This window comes from Furipterus horrens, unplaced genomic scaffold (genome assembly GCF_987537825.1).
Source record: "Furipterus horrens unplaced genomic scaffold, mFurHor1.1.pri manual_scaffold_5, whole genome shotgun sequence".
Classification (NCBI taxonomy): Eukaryota; Metazoa; Chordata; class Mammalia; order Chiroptera; family Furipteridae; genus Furipterus; species Furipterus horrens.
In genome coordinates this window covers 6351068-6373738 of record NW_028327175.1, presented here as the reverse complement: position 1 = coordinate 6373738, position 22671 = coordinate 6351068, and the positions used below count along the sequence as shown (strand labels likewise).

At 49.7% G+C, this 22671-nt stretch overlaps 1 protein-coding gene across 2 annotated transcripts; it reads right to left on the bottom strand.

Moving 5' to 3' along the window:
* Positions 1-3112: 3112 nt before the first annotated feature.
* HMGCS1 (3-hydroxy-3-methylglutaryl-CoA synthase 1) lies at positions 3113-22246 on the bottom strand. Of its 2 annotated transcripts, XM_090276137.1 has the most exons (10): positions 22177-22246; positions 17079-17137; positions 11749-12206; positions 11293-11418; positions 10627-10791; positions 7710-7875; positions 6829-6999; positions 6261-6367; positions 5231-5356; positions 4778-4992 (listed from the first exon to the last, which is right to left on the bottom strand). In XM_090276137.1, the coding sequence occupies exons 3-10, from the start codon at positions 12194-12196 to the stop codon at positions 4793-4795; spliced, it is 1509 nt and encodes a 502-aa protein (XP_090132263.1). In that variant the 5' UTR covers positions 12197-12206; positions 17079-17137; positions 22177-22246; the 3' UTR covers positions 4778-4792. The 2 variants fall into 2 exon arrangements, with proteins under 2 accessions (XP_090132264.1, XP_090132263.1); XM_090276138.1 differs by lacking the exons at positions 17079-17137; positions 22177-22246 and adding an exon at positions 3113-3889 and having other exon boundaries at positions 4829-4992.
* Positions 22247-22671: the final 425 nt, after the last annotated feature.

Sequence of the window (22671 nt, the reverse complement as noted above, 5' to 3'; positions counted from 1 at the left end):
TAGGTTGGTCTTGTCCAGACCTTCTAGGAAAATCTCCCATCTCAAGGTCCTTAACCTTTATCATACCTGCTTTCGCCATTCAGGGCAACAGGCTCAGAGTCCAGAGATGGTCACCTTCGGGGGTGGGGCCACCATTCTGCCAATCACAAACAGCAATGGGCTGTTGGCCATGCTGATGAGTAAACCAGCTCCAACCTCCTATGCTGAGGGTCTGCTTTATGACTATCCTGGGTTATCAACTGTCTTAGCCTGAATTTTCCAAAACGGTGGAGCCAGACACAAAAGCTTGTCAGTATGTCATTTACTTGGGATATGATCCCAGGATGCAGGACACGCAGGAGTAAAACAGGACACCAGAATGCCCACATAAGGATGCATCACTGAATGGCCATAGGAAACTGGCCGCTGATTCTACAGCATCTTCTGAATGCTTCTCAGAACTGTCTGTCCCAGGGATGAAAGGGAAAGGCATCTATCCACCACCGAGCGTCCACCACTGGTCAAGGGCGAACCTGTGGGGACATAAGAACTCTGCACTCCTGCCACGTGAACTTTGGAGCACTGAGTTCTGTGAGGATCCCACATCACAGTGAAGCCCAAGTGAAAGGTCTGCAGCAGGAATCCAAAAGGAGCGAGTTCTGTTCTCTGGGATCCTGGTTGAGGAGGATCCAGGGCAGAGGAGGTCTGAGGTGGGGCCCAAGGTTTCTGATATGTAGGTCAAAGGCACTAAGGCTGTCTACACTTGCACGTTTGAGGAATGGAAGAGAAGGCAGGGTGAGTGTGGCAGGGACCCGCCCCCACCCCCCCAGTCTGCAAGTCTGCATAAGCAATTTGATGCACAGGGCGAAAAGTGCTGACTGCTGAGTGCGGTTGGCTCTTGAGCTGGACCCCGAACAGAACAAGATTTTGCTAAGGTGGGCTGGAGCTTTTGCAAAACTGATTCAATCGCTTTTATTATTATTTTTGACTCTTGACGCCTGCACAACGATGGCACAGGACACAGAATAGTTCCTTCTTTTTTACTTGTAAACTTGTAAACGCAAATGCGTGTTTTCCGATGATAAGCTAGAGCCCTGATGATATACACTTACTGAGGCCTTGTTTTCAAGATCTCCAGCAAGGTATTACTGCCCTTACGATAATTTGGTAGGGAGTAGATCATGGGTCAGCTATGTTCTCCCACCGCCAACTGGGGGGAAAAAAGAGGAACCTATGATTCAGTTAAGAACAGTCGCTAGACATGTTAAACTATTCACTTCTGGGTCAAGATCACAGAGCTCCAATTTCCGTCCCTTGCTCTATTTGAGCTTCACTTTGTTTCTTAGGACACTGCAAACAGCAGACGAGAGATGAAGGGTTTCAACTAAGTCACGGGAAGATCAAAGGCAGCTGTTCGCTTCTGTCTGAGTTTCATCTCGTGTTAATCTTAGCTTTACTCATTAGCGTTCGCACAAATAAAAACCGAGGTGGGAAAAAGTACACAGACTCCATCGTGAAGGGCAAGGATATTAAAGGCATATTAATCATGGTTCTAGAATCTGCAGAGGTGGCCTCAGAGCACAGTGGCCTTTTCCTGAGTCCCCCACAGGGACAGGAGACTGGCTCATAAGACATTATGACTCGGTATTGAATCTAGACATGACATGATAAAATGAGCTAATCAGTAGCAGAGAATTAGGTTTAATTCCTAATTCATGGAAGGACCCTGAAAGACCACCTAGTCCAGTATTACTAGCAATGCAACAATTCTCTGTAAGACCCCTGGGAACATGGGACCCCCTAAGCCAAAGGCAGTTCTCTGCAGGTTATAAAATTTGCTTTGAATCTTCAATTGCCAACTCTTAATCTTAGGTTGTTTTTAGGAAAACAAACTACCTTCATAAAAATTTATAGCAAACATCATACACGCTTATCACCCAATTTGGGACTTACTTTGTCTGAAGTGTAATAATAAATTACTACACTAGGCGAATAGTTCCTGGAAGGCAAAACCATGTCTGGTACATCTTCAGTTCTGACTTAAGTGAGTGCCTTGCTTATATCAAGTTTTCAAATGTTGGTTGAATGATGAATAATGAATGGATTGGTGAATGAATAAGCTGAAATGACAGGAATGCCCATATTTAAAAATAGAGTATTAGCTGATTTCTTGCCTAAATGTTAGTTCGGGAGGAAAAAAGAATACTCGAGTATCTGAAATATTTCTCTAAAACTTTATTCGGAGTTATTCACCTCACTGTTGATAAGGTATACAGTTAATTCTCTGTGCCAGCATTACCAGGGCTGCCCATTCCTGGCAATGGACTCCGAGGAAGCCCATTTTCTGACACCAGAAGTTAAATGACGTTTCAAACACACCGAACTCCCAGCACTTGCGGAAGGACTGCATGCACCACCTTCCCATCGGCCTTTAAATCTGAACTTCCATCATTCATCTATATCAGTGTGTGTTAAAATGAAACCATTAACAGATTATGACTGTACAAATCAAAATGCCACGAGTTAATATCAGACAAGAGTATTTTACAGACACTACATTACATATTACCTTGAATTTGCAACATTACAGTTCATATTTGTGTAAATTTATTTCAGGTAACTGAGACTTCACAGAATTTAACAGCAAATGAAGTTTTAAAAACTTAGTTCTGTACATTAGTTCCAACGATCGCTACGTTACAGCCTACAAGGCTCACGTCCTAGTTCAGCACCAAAAGTATCTACAGAACCGTCTGACCAAGCTCGCTCGTACCACGTGACAGTGTTTGTAAGGGGAGAGTCTGAGAAAGCGCGTTACACACCCTACTTCCAGATCCTGAAGTGGAACACTTGTTTGGGTTGATCAAACTAAGTAAAAACTTGGGTTTTACCTTTTTATTTTCATTAAACAATTTTTTTCTTTTTTTAAAAAAAGGAACAGAATACTTACACCATGAATTTAGGTCACCAGCCTTTGAGTTTGTAACACTGAAGCATCAGAAGTCACCTAATAATGCCTTGCCCCAGCCCTCCTTTTAACATTTTCAAAGGCAGCAACAAGCTTCCTCTTACCCCAGTCCCAGAAGCATCCGAGTGTTGCTCCGCCTCGTCCAGCACGGCCGACCGGGGTCCGACCGGGGTCCGACCCGGAGCCGCACTCACAGCGCGCTGGCTGTCAGCGCCGGGGGTCTGCTCAGAGGCCTGGACCAGCCCTCGTCACTGCTGGCCTGGGTCCAAAGCCGCACCCCAGTTTCCAAAACCAGAGTTACCTTCCCAGCTCTTCTTTCTTCCGAATGTACTGAGTTTAGAAACAGAATGCATCTGTCCTGCCATTTTCCAACAGGGTTTGTGCAGATCCCATGTAAGAGCACATTCCTAAACTAGAAACTTCCTTCAAAAACCACAGGTACTTTCAGTAACCTTGTTTGTTCAAAATATAAAATTCTTACATGTTCAAAATAACTAAAATTGAAGACAGGTACCTCCGCTCTTTTCGGCCAGACGCACACGAGTCATCGAACCACATTTAAAAACTGAGCTTCATGCACACAAATGGCCAGAGGTACGGGGTTGTACGGAGCCCTTAACATCATCTGAGTACATCAAGCATCAACTAGGCCACAACAGGAAGCGCATTAGCAAACTGAGCAGAGAGACCTCCCCAAGAACACGACAGTTTTCCAGGCTCCGTGTCAGTCATATAAAATGATAAGCAACATGTAATCCTTTAATATTGTCCCCAGACACCCCACTCCCAACCGTTCCCACGCACGCCCAGCCCCACCCGACCCACACTGAAGCCTTCCCTCGCACGAAGTCCTCAATGCTCGCCGTTGCTAATGACAGCTGCTTCTGGGTCTGCTGCTGTTCCCGGGAGTCTCGGCACTTTCTTAGCAGGACTTGGAATGTGCTAAAAAATCAATGGGGAAGAGTGGTCTCATGGTTTGTTTTACTTCCTTATTTTTTTTTTTTTTTTTTGAGTCATGGTGCTAATTAAAGTTTCAGTAGAAAAACAGAGAGAACAACTTCAGACAGGTTTATGCTAAATATTTATTCTCTGTAACTGTTCATAATGGGAACTACCCATTCTTTATCTTATGGTCAATTAATTACATAATTATCAATATAGCAAGAGACAGAGGAAGGCCTGACATCTACGAGACACAGTATTTTACTTGTTCCATTTGACATTCACAACTCAAACACTAGAAGCTTGACCTGCTACCTAATTTAGCAAGAAGCAAGGCTGCATTCACTAGATTTGTAATGAGCAGAGAAGAGAAATAACTGCAAGGTTATAAAGCCCTCGGTGTGAGGCCAGGCTGTGATCCCGGTCCAGTCATTTGACAACTTGCAGCCTCACCTGCAGAATGGGCATAATATCATCAACCTCAAGGTAATTTTTGTGGGGATTAACTTAGAGAATGTAAGCAAAGTACCTAGCATAATAGGACTTCAAAGTATGGGTAGCTATTAGTGTCACCTCCTGACAGCTGGGGGACTGGCTTGAAATGGTCCGAGAGGCGGTCAGGGCCCCAAAACCCTGGCCCTGCGTCTTCTCACCATGACCTGCCACAAACCAGCCTCTCTCTAGATCAGTCTGCCTTTAAATTCTGGTATTATTAAAACCTAGTATCTAGAGGACATTTTTTAAATGCTAATAATTAAAGTGCAAAGATTATAAAACCGGAAAATGGCCCAGCTGGAATCCACCCGGAGCCCTGCTCTGGATTTCTCTGCTTCCTGGACATTCTTTTAAGTCCCTAAATCTCAGTCCCATTCCCTGAGGTTGGAGAACTGGGGATTTACCCTGTCAAAGCCCGTGAGCAGGCCCAGCGAGCAGACCTACCTCGGTGGTGGTGCTGGAACGCACAAGGCCCGCGCCTCCGTCCGAAGTGTCAGCGCTGCGGGAGGGTCGCCGGGCGTACGTCCTCCGGTGCTTCTCATCCACTCTGACCAGGAACCATGTCCCTTCGAAGAGCGAGTCTACTGAGCTCTGGGGAATGTAGCTGGCTACAGGGAAGGCAGAGAGTGTGAAAAATCAGTCACAGCACACAGCGCGTCCAGTAATAAACTAAAGCGATTGCATGTTATCCTGTGATTTTCACCAACATCAAATCAGGGCTGAACACGGCCGACATATGTGGGTAGCCTTATCTTACATGTAACATGTTGAATGTCGTTATAGCCTTCCAATGGGATTTTGGGAGTATGTTTATGTATATGTATATGAACAACTTAGTATTTTTACCCAGGTGGTGAGTATCTTCTCTGAGCTTCATGCTTTCAGCAAAGGCAGCGGGTGTCACACAAGTTCTTGAGTCAAGCCTTGATTTAAGATCACATAAACTTGCTGTTATTTTATCAAGAGCAGACCCTAAAACAGTAACAATTCCAACGTTAAAAGACCAAGAAGAGGGAGGGAGGGAGGGATGGGGAGAGGGAGGGAGGGAGGTAAAAAAAAAAAAAAAAAAAAAAAAAAAAGACCAAAAAGAGCATGCCCAAAAGCCTAATCAAAATGTTGCCACACGAGAAGAAAACCTTCTCGCTTCTGCTGGAAATGCTGGCCGCCATTTGATGAAAGGTAGGAGGATGGTGTCAGTGTGACAGCGCCCTACGACCTCTGAGTGCACGTCTGTCTGGTGCCAGCCGGTGCACAGCTTAGGAGACGGGGCAGATGCGATTTGAAACAACAAAGAACTTGTGCGCAGGTGACCCACGACCCAGCTTTTAAAGCAATCCCAAGTCCACCGTCACTTTTTCTCTCTGTTTTCGCTCTTTCCAGCTCAGAGAAAGCCCGAGTTTCCTTAGATATCGCTAAGACCACGAAGTTATAGAAACTAGATAACTTAGATACTAGTGAACGATAAGGAATGATTTGTTACTCTCCCCCATGTGACCAGACTTGACCATCACACTCTCAAAAGCTGCCCGCATTAAGTGGGCGCGCTCCCTGGTCCCCTGCCTGTATGACTAGAACCGGAGATGAAAGGCAGTTCCTTGTCGAAAACACTATGCTGTAAGACACCCTTACACCGGCCTCTTCTCTGACTTGGATGGAAGGGAAGATGACACCGTCACCCGGACACAGGCCCGCCCTGCAGCCAGGGAAGGCGGGCTTTCAGAGGAGAGCGAAGGCCAGCGGCGCTGAAGGACACAGTGGGGGCCGGCCCGCAGGAACGACCTACGGCGCGGACCCGAGTGCCCGCCGAGAAGCGGGCCGCGTCAGCCTTTCCACGGTTGGCCCTCGGTACCCTCCCGCTGAAAGCCTCAGGACTGACCTGGTGTGGCATCTTGCGTGACTCTCAGGGAGTACAGGGTGGCAGCCAGGCCGGAGCCGTAAGAGAACACGCCGATCCTCTTCCCTGCCAGCTGCTGAGGCGAGTACCTGCGTGGGGAGAGTTATCAGGATGTTAACTGGCCAAAGAACACAGCGGTGCGCGGGAAGCTACGCGCGGGGGTACAAGTTCATCCTGCAGCCTCGGGGACCTGACCTAAAGTGTCACCCCCGCACAGCAAGCGGGCAAAAGCGAGCGTTTCCGTCTCGGAGAACAACGGGACTAGTGAAAGTTCTTTCACCATAACCTAGGTTACTTTGCCCACCAAGGATTCGTGGTTCAACTGTGGGTCGGGGATAACAGAAGCACGAGACCAGCAGCCAGAAAAGCCCGTGTGACACTAAACGCTCAGGAATGACTGCGCTCTCGCCGCACGTATCCTTTCAGGTCAGGGGACAACAGGCTAGGGCCTGGGAACCAAATACCGTTCTGTGACCTGGCACCCAGCTTGGCCTTAGGGCCCCAGTGCTCCCCCAACGAGGGGCGCTCAGCGGCTGCTGCGGACACTCACTGCGCTAGAAGGGAGGCCAGGGAGCCGTACACGGACGGCGTGTACATGTTTCCGTTCTGGTTAGACACGAGCAAAGACGCCTTGGTCTTCTGATGGAACAGCTCAGAACTAGCCTTCATGAACGCCTTTTCCACATCTCTGTCAAAGTAGGTATCTTCTAATTTCACATCCCTGGAAAGTTTGTAAAAAAGACAGTTATAGTGTTCAAATACACCATTTTTCTTGTATTAGATAATGTGCCCAATTAACATTCTAATCTGCAAGTGGGTATCATTCTGTGTTTCATGATTCCGTTTGCTAAAAGCCAAGTGGCAGCGTGCCAATTGCTACGGAAGACAGCAGTTGTAGGCAGGTAACCCTTTTCCTCAAAGTTCTTTTATCATCAAGACAACTTGATTCTAATGGGTTAATAGTCCCAGTAAAGCATGGCTGTCGCCATTTAAGTCCATAATAATGTCTATTTAGTTAGAGAAGCTATTACAGGAGCCCGGTCTTAAGAGTGGAACGGAGTTTTATCAGCTGGAGAAGGCGCACCGGCGAGGGGAAGCGACGCGGGAGCGGGCACCGCAGGCAGGGCAGGGGGCCTTCCCAGCGGGGGCTGCGGGGGGCACGCAGGAGCGCGCAGTGGCAGCGAGCCGCTGGGCCCGGGGCGTGTTATAAACCCGGGCGTGGGGAGCTACAAGCAGGAAGTCAGAGAATCTGAGTGGAAGCGCCTGAAGGAGTCACGCAGGCGGGCCGCCACTGCTCTGGGGCTGTTTCCGCGCCGGTGACGTGACGTCTGAGATCCTTCCGACTCTACAATCCCGCGGACTGTACACGTCAGAGTTTAACAGATATCAAAAGTATTCTCACACAGAAGGAGACACTGCATAACCTCTTACCCAAAGGCTTCCAGGCCACTGTAGACACTATTTTTATCTCGGTTCTGGTCATTCAGGAAGTCATTCAGCATCAGCCGAGCTAGAGATTTCTGAACCAGTTTACAGTAGGGAGAGTGGAAAATTACGAAGCCGAAATCATTCAAGGTAAAATCTTTATCAATCCCCTCTGAAAAAGAAATGCAAAGACATTATGAATTAATTCCATATAAGCCACTAACTTTTGAGTTTTTATTTTTGAACAGGGCTAGGATGTAGCCCCAAAATATACTATATGATGAGAAACCTCTATGGTTTAAAATGTATGCCAGAAAGACATCCAGGGACAGGACATGGGCGACTGGGTCTCAAAGGTAAGAGTCAGAACCCACGAGTGGACTGTGGAAGCAATTCAGTGCATCAGGGCCAGTACTTAAAAATTTGGAAGTTTAAAAAAAAAATGAAATAGAGTAGAAAATAAAGTGCATTTGCAGCATGGATAAGTAATTTCGGGACACTTCTGATTGAGTTAAGCACGCAAACAACTGAGACCGTGTTTTTTACTGTGGGTCCTAATAAAGTTAGAAAACTACGCCTGGCTGGGCGGCTCAGTTGGCTGGAGGGTCATCCTGTACAACAAAAGGTTGCGGGTTCGATCCCCGGTGAGGGTGCTCCCAGGAGGCCCCCAACTGATGTTGCTGTTTCTCTCTCACATCGATGCTTCTCTCTCTCCCTCCTTCCGCTCTAAAACCAATAAACACGTCCTCCAGGAACACAAGTTACTAAAGTACTATGGCATTTTACATCCTACAGGGATTCTTCTTATCCAGAGCTCCTAGGTTTCTGAATACTGGTTTTCCGATCCTCTCTCGCAACCCTATAAAGCAAGGCTGGACTGCGGGAAGAGCACACTTTATAGGACACCCTGTGCTTTAACAACATGGATTCAAACGCTGTCCTGTTCTGCGCCTCAGAACTTTTTTAGTTAAACCAGTTTCATTCTGGAAAAGATATGTTGTATCCAGAAGGCTAATAAGCAACCACATCTACTTTCTTCCCTAGTCAAAATACATCAACGCTGTTCAGGCGTCTTATTCGGCCCGAAAGCAGCGCTCGCTCAGATCCTGAAGCTGAGCGCCGTGTTCTGCTGAGCTCTGACTGTGGGAACGCTGCGTGCTGTGACAGAAGCGCCTCCCCCACGTCTATATCAAGTTCCACGGTGAAGTATGCCACTCTTCTGAGTGGTCATCAAAGACACAGACTGCTTGCTGTTTAATCATGTGTCTTAAGCATGTAATAATATTGTATCATTATATGACCTGGATTCTGAAAGCTATTAAAAAACATACCACCGCAGGGGGAGGGTGGGGGGAGTGACGGACTTTTTTAGGGTTAAAGATGGAGATGATGATGACATTAAAAAAGCCAATATGGGGACTTCTGGTCAAGATGGAGGCGTAGGTAGACACACTTTGCCTCTTTGTGCGACCAGAGATTACAACTAGATCTCACAACACACCACACCCAGAACCATCAGAAAAGTAAGCTGCATAGAAGTCCAACAACCAAGGATTTAAAGAAGCCACGCTTGTCCAGACGGCGGGAGGGGTGGAGCTGCAGAGGCAGGAGGAGAGGCGCAGAGACGCAGGCTGGAGCCGGGAGGCAGGGGTGGCAGCAGCAGTGGGACGGATGCTCCCACGCTCACATGTGGTGGGACTGAGCTCTCCCAGCCCTGGGCCAGGCCACGTAACCCTGGGTTCCAGCACCGGGAAGCAAAACGCCCCTGACTTCTGCAGCAAAACCCGGTGAGGCTGGGGCAGTGCAGGCAGCTGGGGCATTTTCAGAAGGCTCCGCGTAAAGGGCCCGCACGGTCCTAGAACACATGCAAGCCCACCCACTCTGGGAATCCCCACCGGGGCAGTGGCTGGAAGCACGTCAGTGGCAGACACGGAGTGGGTGAAGGGACTGGGAATGGGCTGAGTGCCAGGCAAACCTCCAGAAGCCAGGCAGTGGCACTGTCCCCTCTCCAAGCCCCCGCCCCCCCATTCACAGAGCCACAGAGTGGTGAAGTGGGTGGGTGGCCCTACCCTGGTGACTACCGAAGGCTCTGCCCCACACAGCTTACAGGGTTGCTTTTCTACAGTAGGCCATGCTCCTAAGACAGGGACTCAAAGAGCTCTACCTAATACACAGAAGCACACACCCAGGGAGGCTGCCCAGTTGAGGAGGCAAAGAAATATGGCCCAAATGTAAGAACAGAACAAAACCCCCGAAAAAGAGCTAAACAAAACAGTGATAGCCAACCTATCAGATGCAGAGTTATCAGCTAGGAGGGGAAAGGGGGAGAACAGGGGAACAGGTGCAGGGATTATAAGCAGAATCAGTAGATACAAAACAGACAGGGTATAGGAAAGAGAGAAGCCAAAGAACTTATATGCATGACTCGTGGACATGAACTAAGTTGGGGGGGGATGCTGGAGGGAAGGGGGTGCCAGAAAGAGGAGGGCAAAGGGGGAAGAATTGGGACAACTGTAATAGCATAATAAAATATATTTTAAAAAAGCAAATACGAATTCACAAGTCATGTGCAAATGGGGGAGGGGCTCACACTTCAGAACTCTGTCTTCACCAGTTTTCTCTGGATCACAGTTACACACTAAAACCTTGTGAAAATAACTCCCACAAAGATGAACAAAATTCAAGTTACTTTCCTTTACCCTACTTTTGGTTTTCGTACTGGGGGTAAGTCACCCTAAGTACAGTTTACCCCTTGTCCTGAATTCCACTTTCCCAAAAACCACAGGCAAATGCTCCTTGGTGGGTGAGGAAGAAGTGGTTAAAGGACACGAATGAAGGACGCCCACAAAGCAGGTTCTCACTGAAGACCCCTGGCACCTTGACCTCCCCAGAGACCAAGCCAAGAAAAATGGGTACCACTCACCTTTCTGCCACTGGGCACGGATCTTTTTGCGGTAGACAGAGTAGCAGCGGTCTAATGCACTGAGGTAGCACTGGATGGAGAGTTTCCCGTCGACTACGGGATATTCCGAAAGCATGTCTGGCTTGTAAAAGTCATAGGCATGTTGCATGTGTGTCCCACGAAGTCCTGTTAGAACCAAAAAGGCAGATGTCCATGGATTTCTGCTTCTTGGTGTCTGTAGATTAGTGAGCATTATCGGGGGGCCTTCCTTAACCAGTCACCTCTTGCCACTTGGGGTATAAAAACCACAAGATGGAGCCAGTACATAACTGAAACAACAGCCATGTCCTTAACAGGCCTAAGCTCCCTCGGATGTACGTGGTCGTGCAAGGTTCACAAACCTAACTGGGTGACCACAACTGGATGCTGAAAACAAACCTGCCACTGACCGTGTGACTACGGCAAGTCACTCCCTTCAGTTGTTACTTGAACCCACTTCTCTTCTCTGTAAAACAGGGGTGACACCAGTTGCTTCACACAACTGCCATGAACACTAACTATAACACAAAGCGCTCGGCAGGCAGTGCCTGCACTGAACCGCACTGAAGGAACGCTCAGCAAGTACTTGCTTCTATTTTCAAATTTCTCAGCATATTACGCTAAAAAACCCCTTTCCCAAACACTCACCTCGGTCAAGAATTAAGGGAGCATTTGGCCCGATGAGCAGAGCAACGGCCCCGACGCCACCTGTAGGTCTAGCATTGCCTGTGGCGTAAACAGCAATATCTCCCGCAACTACCAGGGCATATCGTCCTGAAAAACATCATTAGCACAAAAGCAGGTGATCCATACTATCAAGATTACACATGCAAGCCAAAGTAACACACTTTCCCCAGAAAACACTTTCCATCTTTGGTAAAGAAAGAAAATGGCTGACTAAATTTTGTTAAGATAATTATCCTCCACAATAAAGACAACCAATTCATCATTCAGGCCCGTTTAGTCACAACCAGCCTCCCGAATGCATGCCAACGAGCCTAAGTGGTAACGCTGCACAGGACATTTGCACAGGACATTAACTGAAAGGTCATTTGGCCTGTCCGTCTCCAAGGACCGCTGTCTGGAGCAGACCTGCAGACCTACCATCCCACGAGCTGGACTCAATCCAGTTCACGGCGTTGAAGACGGCGGCCGTGCCCCCGTAGCAGGCGTTGGTCGTGTCGATCCCCTCGACGTCCGTGTTCCCGGAGTCCTCGAAGAGCTGCATCAGGTTCGTCTTCACCGACTTGGACTTGTCGATGATCGTCTCTGTTCCCACTTCCAGCCGCCCGATGCAGTCGTAGGAAAGGCTGTTTCTCTCCATCAGATTCTGCACCACAGTCATGCAGAGAGAGTTGATGTCTTCTCTGTCCGTGCAGAAGCCCATCCTGGCCTGGCCCAGGCCGATGGTGTACTTCCCCGCGTCCACACCGTCGTATTTTTCCAGCTCTGCCTGGTCAACATACTGAGAAGGAAAATAGATCTCCAGGGCGACGATCCCCACGTCTTTCGGCCAGCAGGCTTCCGCATTCAAAGGAAGTGACCCGGGCATGGTGGAAGAGCTTTAGAAAGAAAAACGGAAAAATACTGTTCTGTTATACACTGTCAAGTTCACAGCTACTGACTGCATAGGACTTTACAGACTGTTAGATAAAACAATACTGCCTTCTTAATTGATCTAAACAATCTGATCCAGGAGAAAAGCTGCACTACAGAAGTCTACCGAGCCGATCTATACACAGCCCGATATATGATCCTATCCTTCCGAAGAAGCCCCCCACCCAGGAGCCCAAATGATTACAATTTTCAGCAAAGACAAGTTCCACAGCCTATCGCAGGGTCAAACGCCAGTATTCTATACTTTCTGTAGCTAGTGTATATGTGACAGATACCATAAAATCACATGGTATTGCTTAGCTTCTAAATTAGGAAAAAAAGAAAAACTGATTAAATGTGAAAACTGGCAATTCCCACATTATTAGCAATGGTAACTGACTCTTAGATAACACCTCTTGAGACGACCCCTTTTCTTTACAGTAGCGTCTTAAGTATTCCTACCAACAGTAAAAAAAAAAAAATGCGCTAACCACTCCAGACTGTTGCTGGTGCCTGTGGGCGAGTCACAGACGATCAGAGCCTCAGTTTCTTCAGAGGTTGTATTAATCAGGACAACAGAAACTACACTACATACTTCAAATGGAGGGACTTTACTACAAGGAAGTGGCTACACGCTTGCTGACCAGCTACAGGAGAAAAGGGACGGTGGCATTCAGGTCCCATGTGCCCCCTTCCTCCTGGAGCTGCTGGAGGACAGTACCAGCCCCGCTGCCGCTGAGCCAGAACCAGAGACCACGCCAGGCTGCTGCCACCGACAGGAACCCGTGGGCTCCCCCCCTTCCCGTCTCACCGGACCACCGCCCCCAGCGGCCTCACCACAGCCCAGCTGGCACAGGGGCAGACACGTGGAGGCGCCAGGCTTCGATGAGCGGCACGGGCCTTATTTTTAGAGAAAAACTTCTTTCCATATCTAAACTCCTACAACTCAATTTCCTTTTCTGGTATCACATCATAGGATGGTGTCGCTTCAGTGGCAGATTTTCAGCTCCTCGACAACAGAAAGGCCTTGGCCTACGAGTTACTGGGCTGACCGCTTCCCTAAGCTTCCACAGCATTCGCCAGCTCACCGCCAGTTGGACTCCCGAAAACGAAAAGTCAAACCCCGTGTCTGTGCCCTCTGCCTTCTGCCACCCTGCAAAGTCTGGAATGTAGGCTGCTGCCACAATGAGTTAGCTGTTGAAATCTTAAGAATATCAAAAGTAGAAAGGCTGTCCCGAAATCATCATGTCTACCCTTAGCCCACAAGTCATCAAATTATGTGTCTATTAAAAACCTAACAAATAAGCACCTTAAAATAGAATCACATAATCTAAGTTGAGGGCCTTAGGGGATAGCTGTTAAATCTTCCTTCTAAATATTAGAACCTTATTTGTATATATATATTCTTACTAAACCACACAATGACAGCACGTTCCATGCCAAAGATGTGGGGTACGTTTCAGAGGAGAGGGCCCTTGCCCTGTGAAACAGCTCCTGCCTTGTGGGCCAGTAAGATACAACTAACGCTACACCACAGACAGTCATGTCATGCTCTGGGGAACTGTGGAAGCCCCCCTGGTGGCGCGGGGAGCAGGGAGAAAGGCTTCTCAGTTTCTGGTGCCCGACCTGAGCCTTAGGGATGAGGAGGAGACATCAGTAAAGCCCTGCAGAAGCCAGCGGGGGCAGGGGATTCCCAAAGGAGGACAGCGCACACAAAGGCACGCCCCAAGCAACCCCAATTCGGCGTCCTGATGCACGGCAGTGCGATGGGAGGCCCCGTGGGGAGGTCGGAGCGCGCAGGTCTGCCTGATGCCTGCGGCAGGTCATCAGGGTGCCGGCCTGCTGCTATCGGGGGGCGCCAGCGTTACCGCGGGCACAGGAAGCCATCAGAGACCTGTACGCAGGAATAACACGGTCACACTGAGTGTGCAGATGAGCGTTTCTCCAAGGCTAGAATCAAATTCGTGCATGACACTTTCTTAAATTAAAAAACAGAAAATATCTGATTGTATAGCACATGGTAAATGTAAGAAATTTTTCATGAAATTTTTGTTTCAATTATTCACACATCTATAAAGTGTGCTCCTTGATGAAGGCCACCGTCTTTAGCCACTGGTTCTATGCAGAAAGTGGATTTGAGTTAGGAAGCTGATACAACAGTCCAGGTAAGACACGGGTCAGGCACTAGAGCACGAACTACAGAGCCTAAGGGGTGAAGAAGAAACAGCTGCAGAACATATGGAAGAAGCAAAACACTGGCAAAATTGTGACTGACTAGACGTTAGGAAAAAGAGACGCTCCAGATGACCCCCAGATGTGTGGTGTCGCCTCTACTGTGCTGACCACACAGGCTCACTGTTCGCTCCCCTATCTGAGTAGAGAGAAGCAGCTTTCCGCCTTGTTCTGCCTCCTCCCCCATGCAAACACATCAGTTTTATAGTCTACACTTTGCTATACTGGAGTTGAAATGAAGCGAGATGGGACTATGTAATATGTCACCAGGCAGATTCTAAGTTTAGAGTAAAATAAAAATAAGATCACATCTTCTGCACAGTCCACAGAAAAGAGCTCTACAGCTCGTGTTTAAAAATAAAATTCAGTCCTGGGCTTTGGCACCAAATAAATAAATAGATAACAGACAGGCCAGTCCATGTACTGATAAGAGGAAGCCTCCCTCTAGGCTGCCTTCTGAGTCACCACGGCAGCAGCAGAAGGCCACCCACCCTCCCAGCCTGTCCCACAAGGTCACCCTTCACATTCTCTTCGCCCCCTCAGTCCGTGCTAAACCTGCTGGCGGCAGGGCCATCGCAGACACTGCTTGGTCCCACGGCTTGCAGCGCTTTGGCAAAGAAAGTAGACAAGTATTGATCATCTTCTGAAGGTATAAACAGCTGCATAAAAAATCATTAACACCAGGCTTTTGTTCCAGAATTAATTACGTACTTTATTTATGATAACTGACTAGCTCTGATTAATCCTTGCATTGTGGCACTTTTAAAAAACAAGCTGTTATTCTAAAACTTCCTAGAGGTTAAATAAGTGACTCGTTTCATTTGGAAAAACAAATGTAGCTTAACTAAAATAACCCACGCACATCAGGTTGAATCACGACTCTGACCTTGGTATGAAAACAACTTTTACATTGTCTAACGCAGCCAATATTGCTCATTCTCTTGGCCAAGTTTTCATTACACTCTTGGTAAAAAGCTATCTAATGTGAAATATTTCATTTTCGGTTAAAATCAAGGAAGAGTAAGATTAAGAAAGGAAAGAAGAAAATTACTACAGGGAAGTAATTACATCCATGGCATGTCAAGCAACAGAATGCTGATAGCATTTCTAGTCTGTAATGTCTGCCTTTAACTGTCCTATCAAGTGCATGCACTTACGCTGCCTTCTCAAGTGAGGCAGGCCGGGTACAAATCAGAAAAAGAAAGGGAACAAAGGTCCCGCTCAAGATCTGAGATGTTCACATTATGGTGAATGGGGTATATTTCTGATTAATTCACTCTTCTGTATTTATCACAAAAATTTTTTTAAAAAAGTTTGAAAATCTGACAGTTTTAAAAAATTACCTGTATATCTTTTTAACCTTTTGCTGATAAAAAAGTTACTTCATTATTTTTCAGAGTATTGTACACGTAACAATTTTTTTTTAAAAGCCTAAGCAGGATAATGGGGAATCTGTATTTGTAATAAAATATGTAAACTTCTCAAGAGGATGTACCCTTTACCACAGCTCTGTAAACCTCTCAAAGCTACCTTCCAACAAGAACACCAACAGTAGCCTCAAGTCTGTCTAAAGTGAAGCCTCCCCCTTTCTGGTGGGAAAAAAAGGAGCTCCGGGCCTTATTTCCAAGGAGGAAACAACAGGGACCGACAGATCTGCTGGGAAACTTTGAAGCCTGTGCGTGAAGGGGAACTGGGACAGGCAGGGAAGTCAGTCTGGGAGGCTGACGCGAGGGCAGCCCCCGCCGAGCCCCTCCGCGGCCGGGCAAGGGAGGGACTTCAGCACCCCTCCCCGGGCACTGATGACACCAGCCTCCGGCTCCCTATCCTCGCCCACTCTCTCCCGGCCCTCGGCTCATCTTTCCAAATGGACATCTGACCACTGTCCAGATGCAACTGGAAACTTTTCCAAGTTTCTTCTCTATTATTTAGCGTCAGCCTCTTTGCACCTGCCAAGAAGCTTCTGGAGGGCAGGAATTGTACCTTATTCATCTTTGTGTCCCTAATACGCAGCCAAGCACTTGGCATATGGTGGAAGCTGAACGTTAAATAAATGAATTTTTACTAGCCTTCTGAAGTCAGTAACACTCCTGGGAAATCGTAATACTCATGCGCGTGCGCACATGCACAAAGCACAAGAGAGGTGCTCCAGGGCAATACAAGAAAACAATGGCCACAAATAATCAGATTATTGCTTCAGACAAATTTACAGTCAATCACAGTCCAATCTCGTGTAATGGTCAACATCCCCCCATGGCCCAGCTATGGATCACCTGAGGCTGTAACCAAATAAGCGCGATGGGCGTGCATGCTTACCTGTGATGTTTTTGTGGTTAAACAATATGCATGCTTATCTTATGAGCTGTATATCTTTAAAAACACTAATTTTTAAAATTAGTTCTAAACTTTAACCATTAGTCAATTAGACACCAACCAGCCCGTCTCCCGAAGCACACTGCGCGCGCTACTGTTTCAAGCTAGGGTGCACCCCGCAACGCGTCTGGAGGCCATGGGTACACGCGAATGGCTATCTGCCCTGGGAGAGAAGCTGAAACCCCTCTTCTGGTCAGAGGGACACCTCCCTTCAGCAGCATGACAGGGCGCCGTACCTGTGTGAGGGACGAGGAACTTCAGTCTCCAGGTCTGGCACGGTTTCCTCCTTCAGGCACTAGAAATTTCAAACGAGAGCTCCGGTTAAGGTCATAAATTACCACACAGATTCCAACGACTTCAATCCAAAGGGCGGCACAAGGAACATTTCCTGGCCCAACCACATTACGTAGTCCAGAATTAGACTTTGCGCAGAAAAGATGGTCCTTAAAGCCTCTAAGTGAGACGTGCCCCCCCCCCTTTTACTTTATCCGCTCTTACAGCGGTACGTTCAGTCCTGCTAATGAGCTGACCTAAGTTCACGTTCAGACTTTCAAACAAGTCTGATGCTGGGAGAGCTGTGGTCTTCTTTACTACATTTGGGTTTTCAAGAACTGCGAGAAAGGAACTTAAGTCAGTCGTACTGGGCTCGCAAATGTCTAGAGTGGAGAGGCCTACGTATCTAAGGGCTCGCTCGGCACTGAGGAGTCCGTGGCTTTGACAGTAACTGTGCCTCTTTGGGCCCCAGGTCCCTCACCTGTAAAACGGAGCTAACACCTGCCTTCCCGGCTCACTGTGAGGGACTGTAGAGAAGATAAAATGTGTGAATGATGCTTTGTAACATAAAGAACCAATACAAAAAAACTTTTTGAGAGATGTGTTGTTCCACTTATTTATGCATTCATCAGCCGATTCTCCTATGTGCCCTGACCCCGGGTCCGATCCACAACCGTGGCCTGTCAGGGCGACGCTTTAACTGAGCTGCTCAGCCAAGGCCAAACGGACCGACATATTGACAATTATCCTAGTTCTCAGTACTTTTCAAACAAAATGTCTATCTTCCTAGCAAGACATAATTATCTTCATTAATTTACTCGTACGCTCCTAGTTTTCAACTTCACTCTCTGCTACCTTTGAGAGTGATTGCCCCCTTAGTGCTTCTATGAAGACAACCATTTGCTGTATCAGGACAAGGAACATCATCAAGCTTCAGCAGGATTTAAATTATGTGGTGACCTGCATTTTCTTCATTTCATCTGTTTCGCAGGATTGTCACTTGAGGCAATGGTTCCTACCTTTAACTCAAACACAGTTTCCTTAGCTCTCTAATTACTGAGCCATTTGGCACCGGCCCACAGACTACATTGAGATGCTGTTTCGTTAAAGCTTGACTTCCTTTACGTCATTAGATGATTAAAGAACTCTTTACAGACTTAGTACCTTTTACTTCTTCATTAAGTTTACCCTCACTTCCCAAAATAAATAAATCCTGAGCTTAACAGAGAAAAATAAGGCTACTGCATTCCGAAAAACCTCTGATTAAAGCAGTAAACACATGTTTTGAAAAAATAACCTATTTTTTGTTCTTTAGCATCTCAAATGACGCTTTTGTAATCTGCAAATTAAGCAGATCATGGAGACCAGGTCTCACTGTGGGGAAAATCATGACCCCCTTTGCATGTTGAGACTATTTCAGTAACACCAGTATTTTTTCTGGAAGCCGTGTATGTATACACATTAGACACTATATTTATGCCAAGGAGGTGTCCCCCTGAACTGCCAAATATTTCCCTTTCAATATTGATTATTTTAACTGAGGAGGAGGGAGAGCATTTGAGATCTTGCTCCCCAGCATATGTTGTCAGTTTGGCTCAAATAAACTCTTATAAAAACTCAAGCATAATAATAAATAAACTGGGCAGGAAGGTTGGGGGAGGGGGAAAGGGGGGGAGGAAGGGGGAGGGGAGGAAGAGTGGAGAGCGAGCCGGCAAGAGAGAATGGAAGGCGTCCCTGCGGGCTGCGCAGGCTCCCAGGAAAGGCGCTGGAGGACAAGCGCAGCCATGAAGCCATCAGAAGGGATCAGGCTTCCCGTCCCTTCCGCCACCGTTGGAAGGGTCTCTGTCCCGCCTGCACAGCACCGCCCGTCCCCAGCAGGCCGGCTTACTGCCCACGGAGGGTGTTCCCAGGCCACGCGGCGGAGCGCAGCGGCACCGCACGCACGGGTCAGGGCGCAGCTGGTGCAGCAGGAGCGCGGGGCAGGCCGCGCCGGCACGTGTTCGGAGATGCCGAGAGGCAGAGTCCGGCAAAGCGGAAACTGAAGAAGGACGAGGCTGCCTTGGCCGGCCGGGCCCCTGCTGCTGCTGCTGCTGCTGCTGCTGCTGCTGCTGCTGGGGCTGCGTCAGCGTTCTCAATGCCCCCTCTGGCCCCCTCAGCCTTGACTCAAACGGGTGGTCAGAAGGGTGCATCCAGGACACACGTTTTGGTACAAGAGAAACGAGTGACCTTTTTCACTATTACAGGAGAGAAATCCAGGAAACTGCGGATAAGCTGCCTTTCCGCCTCAGGAGCAAGTGGGCAAAACCTCTGTCAAGGAGGCCTTGCTTCCACTGTACACGCTGGTCTAGTTCTCTGAGCAGAAGACCTGGCTATCCCTGCCGGCCTGCCCGCCCCTCCCTGAGCTCCTGCTCTGCTCATCAGAGATTCTATGCATATTTCAAGTGCCTCTCGGAGGCTCCCTCTTCCAGGAAGGTTTCCTAGAGGTTTCTAATCAGGGTCCCACAATCCTACAGCAGGCACGTCGTTTACACCAAAGTCTCCATATTCCGCTCTACAGGCGATCTTCTCATCCACACTGGGTTCCCAGGCTCCTGTAGGAGGAGCGGCTCTATTTTGATTCTTGTGAAATCCCTTTGAGACCTCGGTGTAAAGGGGATTCAACTGCCATTTTTGTAAGCAGCTGAGGGTGGAGTTACAACAACTGGAGGACCCATCTTGCAGATCCAAGTACTTGCAGCAGTCCTCACTAGGAAGTCCTTTCTGCTATCATGCTCCAGGTAGGCCGTAGCACCAGCGTCCAGAACACGGGCTTTCCACCGTTGTTCAAAGCAGATGACAGGTTTCGATTGTTCCCAGATCCTAACCTGACAACTGGAAGGGCTGGACACAGAACCAGAAGAGAACATCTGTGGTTCTCACAACCACTTCCACACGCACACCCCTCCAACCACAAACCCTACGCACATGAAGACTGGGGGCCTGAACGATGAGCTTCTCCTCTACTGCTCCAACTACACGCAGTTGGCAGACGGCGAGTGAGCACCATCACGTGCCGAGCAGCAGGATGAACAGATTATTAAGAATCGAGTCCCATCACGCTCCCTTTAGGCTGGGGAACGTGTTTCTCAACTTTTAAAATCTGTATCACCTTCCTGAGAAACATAAAAATACCACACCCTTCTATATTTGTTTTTTGAGTAACCAAACATAAAATTAGGACTTTGTATTCCTTTCTAAATGAAATTAGAGGCCCTGATATACACAGCCCATTAGGCTCCGCCATACACAACCAACTGTCTCCCCACATTCAGTCCCACTGGATTATGATTTTAAATTATTCAAGATACCCAGGAAACACATTATATCAATATCGGCGTTCTGCATTTGCTGCGAAAAGCTATCTGACTTCTTGATCAGAAATTCTCAAAATCAATCCCAGTTAAGAGAAACAGGAGCAAAAGCATTCTGGAGACATATGTAAGTAAACAAGATCAAAAACAAGACCAGAATCGGCCTAACAGATGGCGTGGCCTGCGACGGCTTCGAACACATCATGCAGGTTAGGTCTCCCCATTGGAAACGCCATGTGAGAACTGGGGTTCCTGACCAAAGCAGAACTGCACTGAACCAGGGTTGGAAAGAGGACAACCCTACACACTTAAACGACAGAAGCCCACCAAGATCAGACACCAAGAATGCCTTCCTCCTCTCCGAGAGACCTGCTCTTCCCGCTCTTCCCGTCCGTATACAGACAAGTGCGAGGTGACACCCGAAGTTCGGAGCAAAGGGAAGAACACCAACTGCTTAGCTGTCCCCAGCGACAAGAAACCACCCGGCCGGGATCCGTGGCTCAAGCTTGCCGTCCGCCTTCTAACGGCATCTGGGCAGGAGCCGCCCACCCTGCGCCCCAGAAGGAAGCGTCGGTGACTCCGGGAGCCCTCGCACTGGTCTCACTCCTGTCGTGTTCCTTGCCATCCTTTTCCGTGAGTCATGCCCGCCCCAGGGCAAACGCCGCCGGGCCGCCGCGGGAGGCCAGAGCTCCGGGACAGGGCGGAGGGGCTGCAGCAGAGGCGAGCGTCGGGGGAGGGGGGCCCTGCGGAGCCCCGAGACCACAGCCGCAGGGCTCGCGTCACCTCCCACGGGGCTCTGGGCGCCCCCCTCTCGACCCCGGGCTGAGACAGCACACACGTTGCTCCCAGGCTCCGCGCCCCGGGTTCCGAGGTGTCCCGTGTGTGCGGGCTCCGGGGGTGCCTGCGCCCTAACCCATCCCGGCAGGTCGGGCAGGTCCCGGAGCTGCCCCAGGACGGAGGGGCAGGATTTCAGGACGCCCGAGAAACCTGCTTTTTCCTTTTTCTTTTCAAATGGACATAAACAACATGGAGGCGGGAGGCAGGAATCTGTGACCCTGGCGACAGGCACGGTCAGAGGCGTCCGGGGCGCGGGTCCTCGGCCAGGGGAGGTCGCGGCTGGGATGCCCTCCCGCACCCGCGCCAGGCGCGTCGCTCCCACCCTCTCCGCGGTGGCGGCAGGACACACCCCCGCCACCCACCCCGGAGCGTGCTCGGCCCCATCGCTCGGCCGGCGCCCGCCTTTATCCACCCCGGGCTCCGGAGCGCCCCGGCGGCCCAGCTGCTCCTCGCACCCCCTGATGCACAGCCCGCCCCTGCCCAGCCCCAGCCCCAGCCCCAGCCCCGGCCCCTCGGCGGTGGCGGTTGCGGTCGCGGTCGCGGCCACGGCCACTCCCCGGGCGCCGCCAGCCCCCCGCTCACTGGGTCACTAGAACTGTAACCTTCAACGCCCTTTCGCCTTCTCCCCTCCACGGCTCGACAGCCGGTACTGGGGTGCCCCGCGCCTTCTCCCCGCCGCCGCGGCGCGTCCCGGAGGGGAGCCCCGCACGGCCCGGACTCTCAGCGCGCCGCCTTCGGGGCCAGGTCCCCCTCTGCCCTGAGCCGGACCGAACCCCGGCTGCCTCGGGCCTAGTCAAGGGCACCGCTCCCACCCCGTCCTCGGCCCGCCCGCGGCCGCTCCGCAGCCTGGCTCGGTCCCCCTCGCGGCACTCACCCAAAGGTGACCGGGCGGCACCACAGAGAAAAGAAAGAGCCACGAAGGCACAGGGTGCGGCGCCCGCCCTCGCCACCAAATTTATAGCCGTCCAGCCTCCCGACTCCGGCACCGCCGGGAGGCGGCGGGAGGCGGGGCAGGGGCTCAAGAAGCCAATTGCGGCCGGCAGCCTAGCCCGGTAGTGCCCGCCCCGCAGCCCGGCCTCTGCCAATCAGGAGGAAGATGGAGGCGGGGGCTCGCTGAGGTTTATCTCTCGTGGCTGGAAGGGCGGGAGGAGGGGCGGTGTCAGAGTCCGAAGGTAGAGGAAGTGGGGTGAGAGAGTGACGTCGAGTGGCCCGAGAACCGGGCTGCCAATGACAGAGCGGCGCGAGACAGCGAGAGCCAACGGGAGCGGACTGAGAGGTTCTCCGACCAATCGGAGCCGAGCGAGAGGAGCCGGGGGCCAATGGGGTCGGCGCGTCCCACCGCTGGGGAGAGATGGTCAAGTGTGGGAGA

What these genes read in the sequence shown, in the direction of transcription:
- HMGCS1 (XM_090276138.1), bottom strand. Translation starts at nt 12,196, where the DNA reads ATGCCCGGGTCACTTCCTTTGAATGCGGAAGCCTGCTGGCCGAAAGAC. An exon ending in CTGGCCTCCCTTCTAGCGCA is followed by an intron (nt 6,368 to 6,828) that starts GTGAGTGTCCGC and finishes CTCCCCACGCAG; the next exon opens with GTACTCGCCTCAGCAGCTGG. An exon ending in CACGCAAGATGCCACACCAG is followed by an intron (nt 5,357 to 6,260) that starts GTCAGTCCTGAG and finishes TTACTGTTTTAG; the next exon opens with GGTCTGCTCTTGATAAAATA.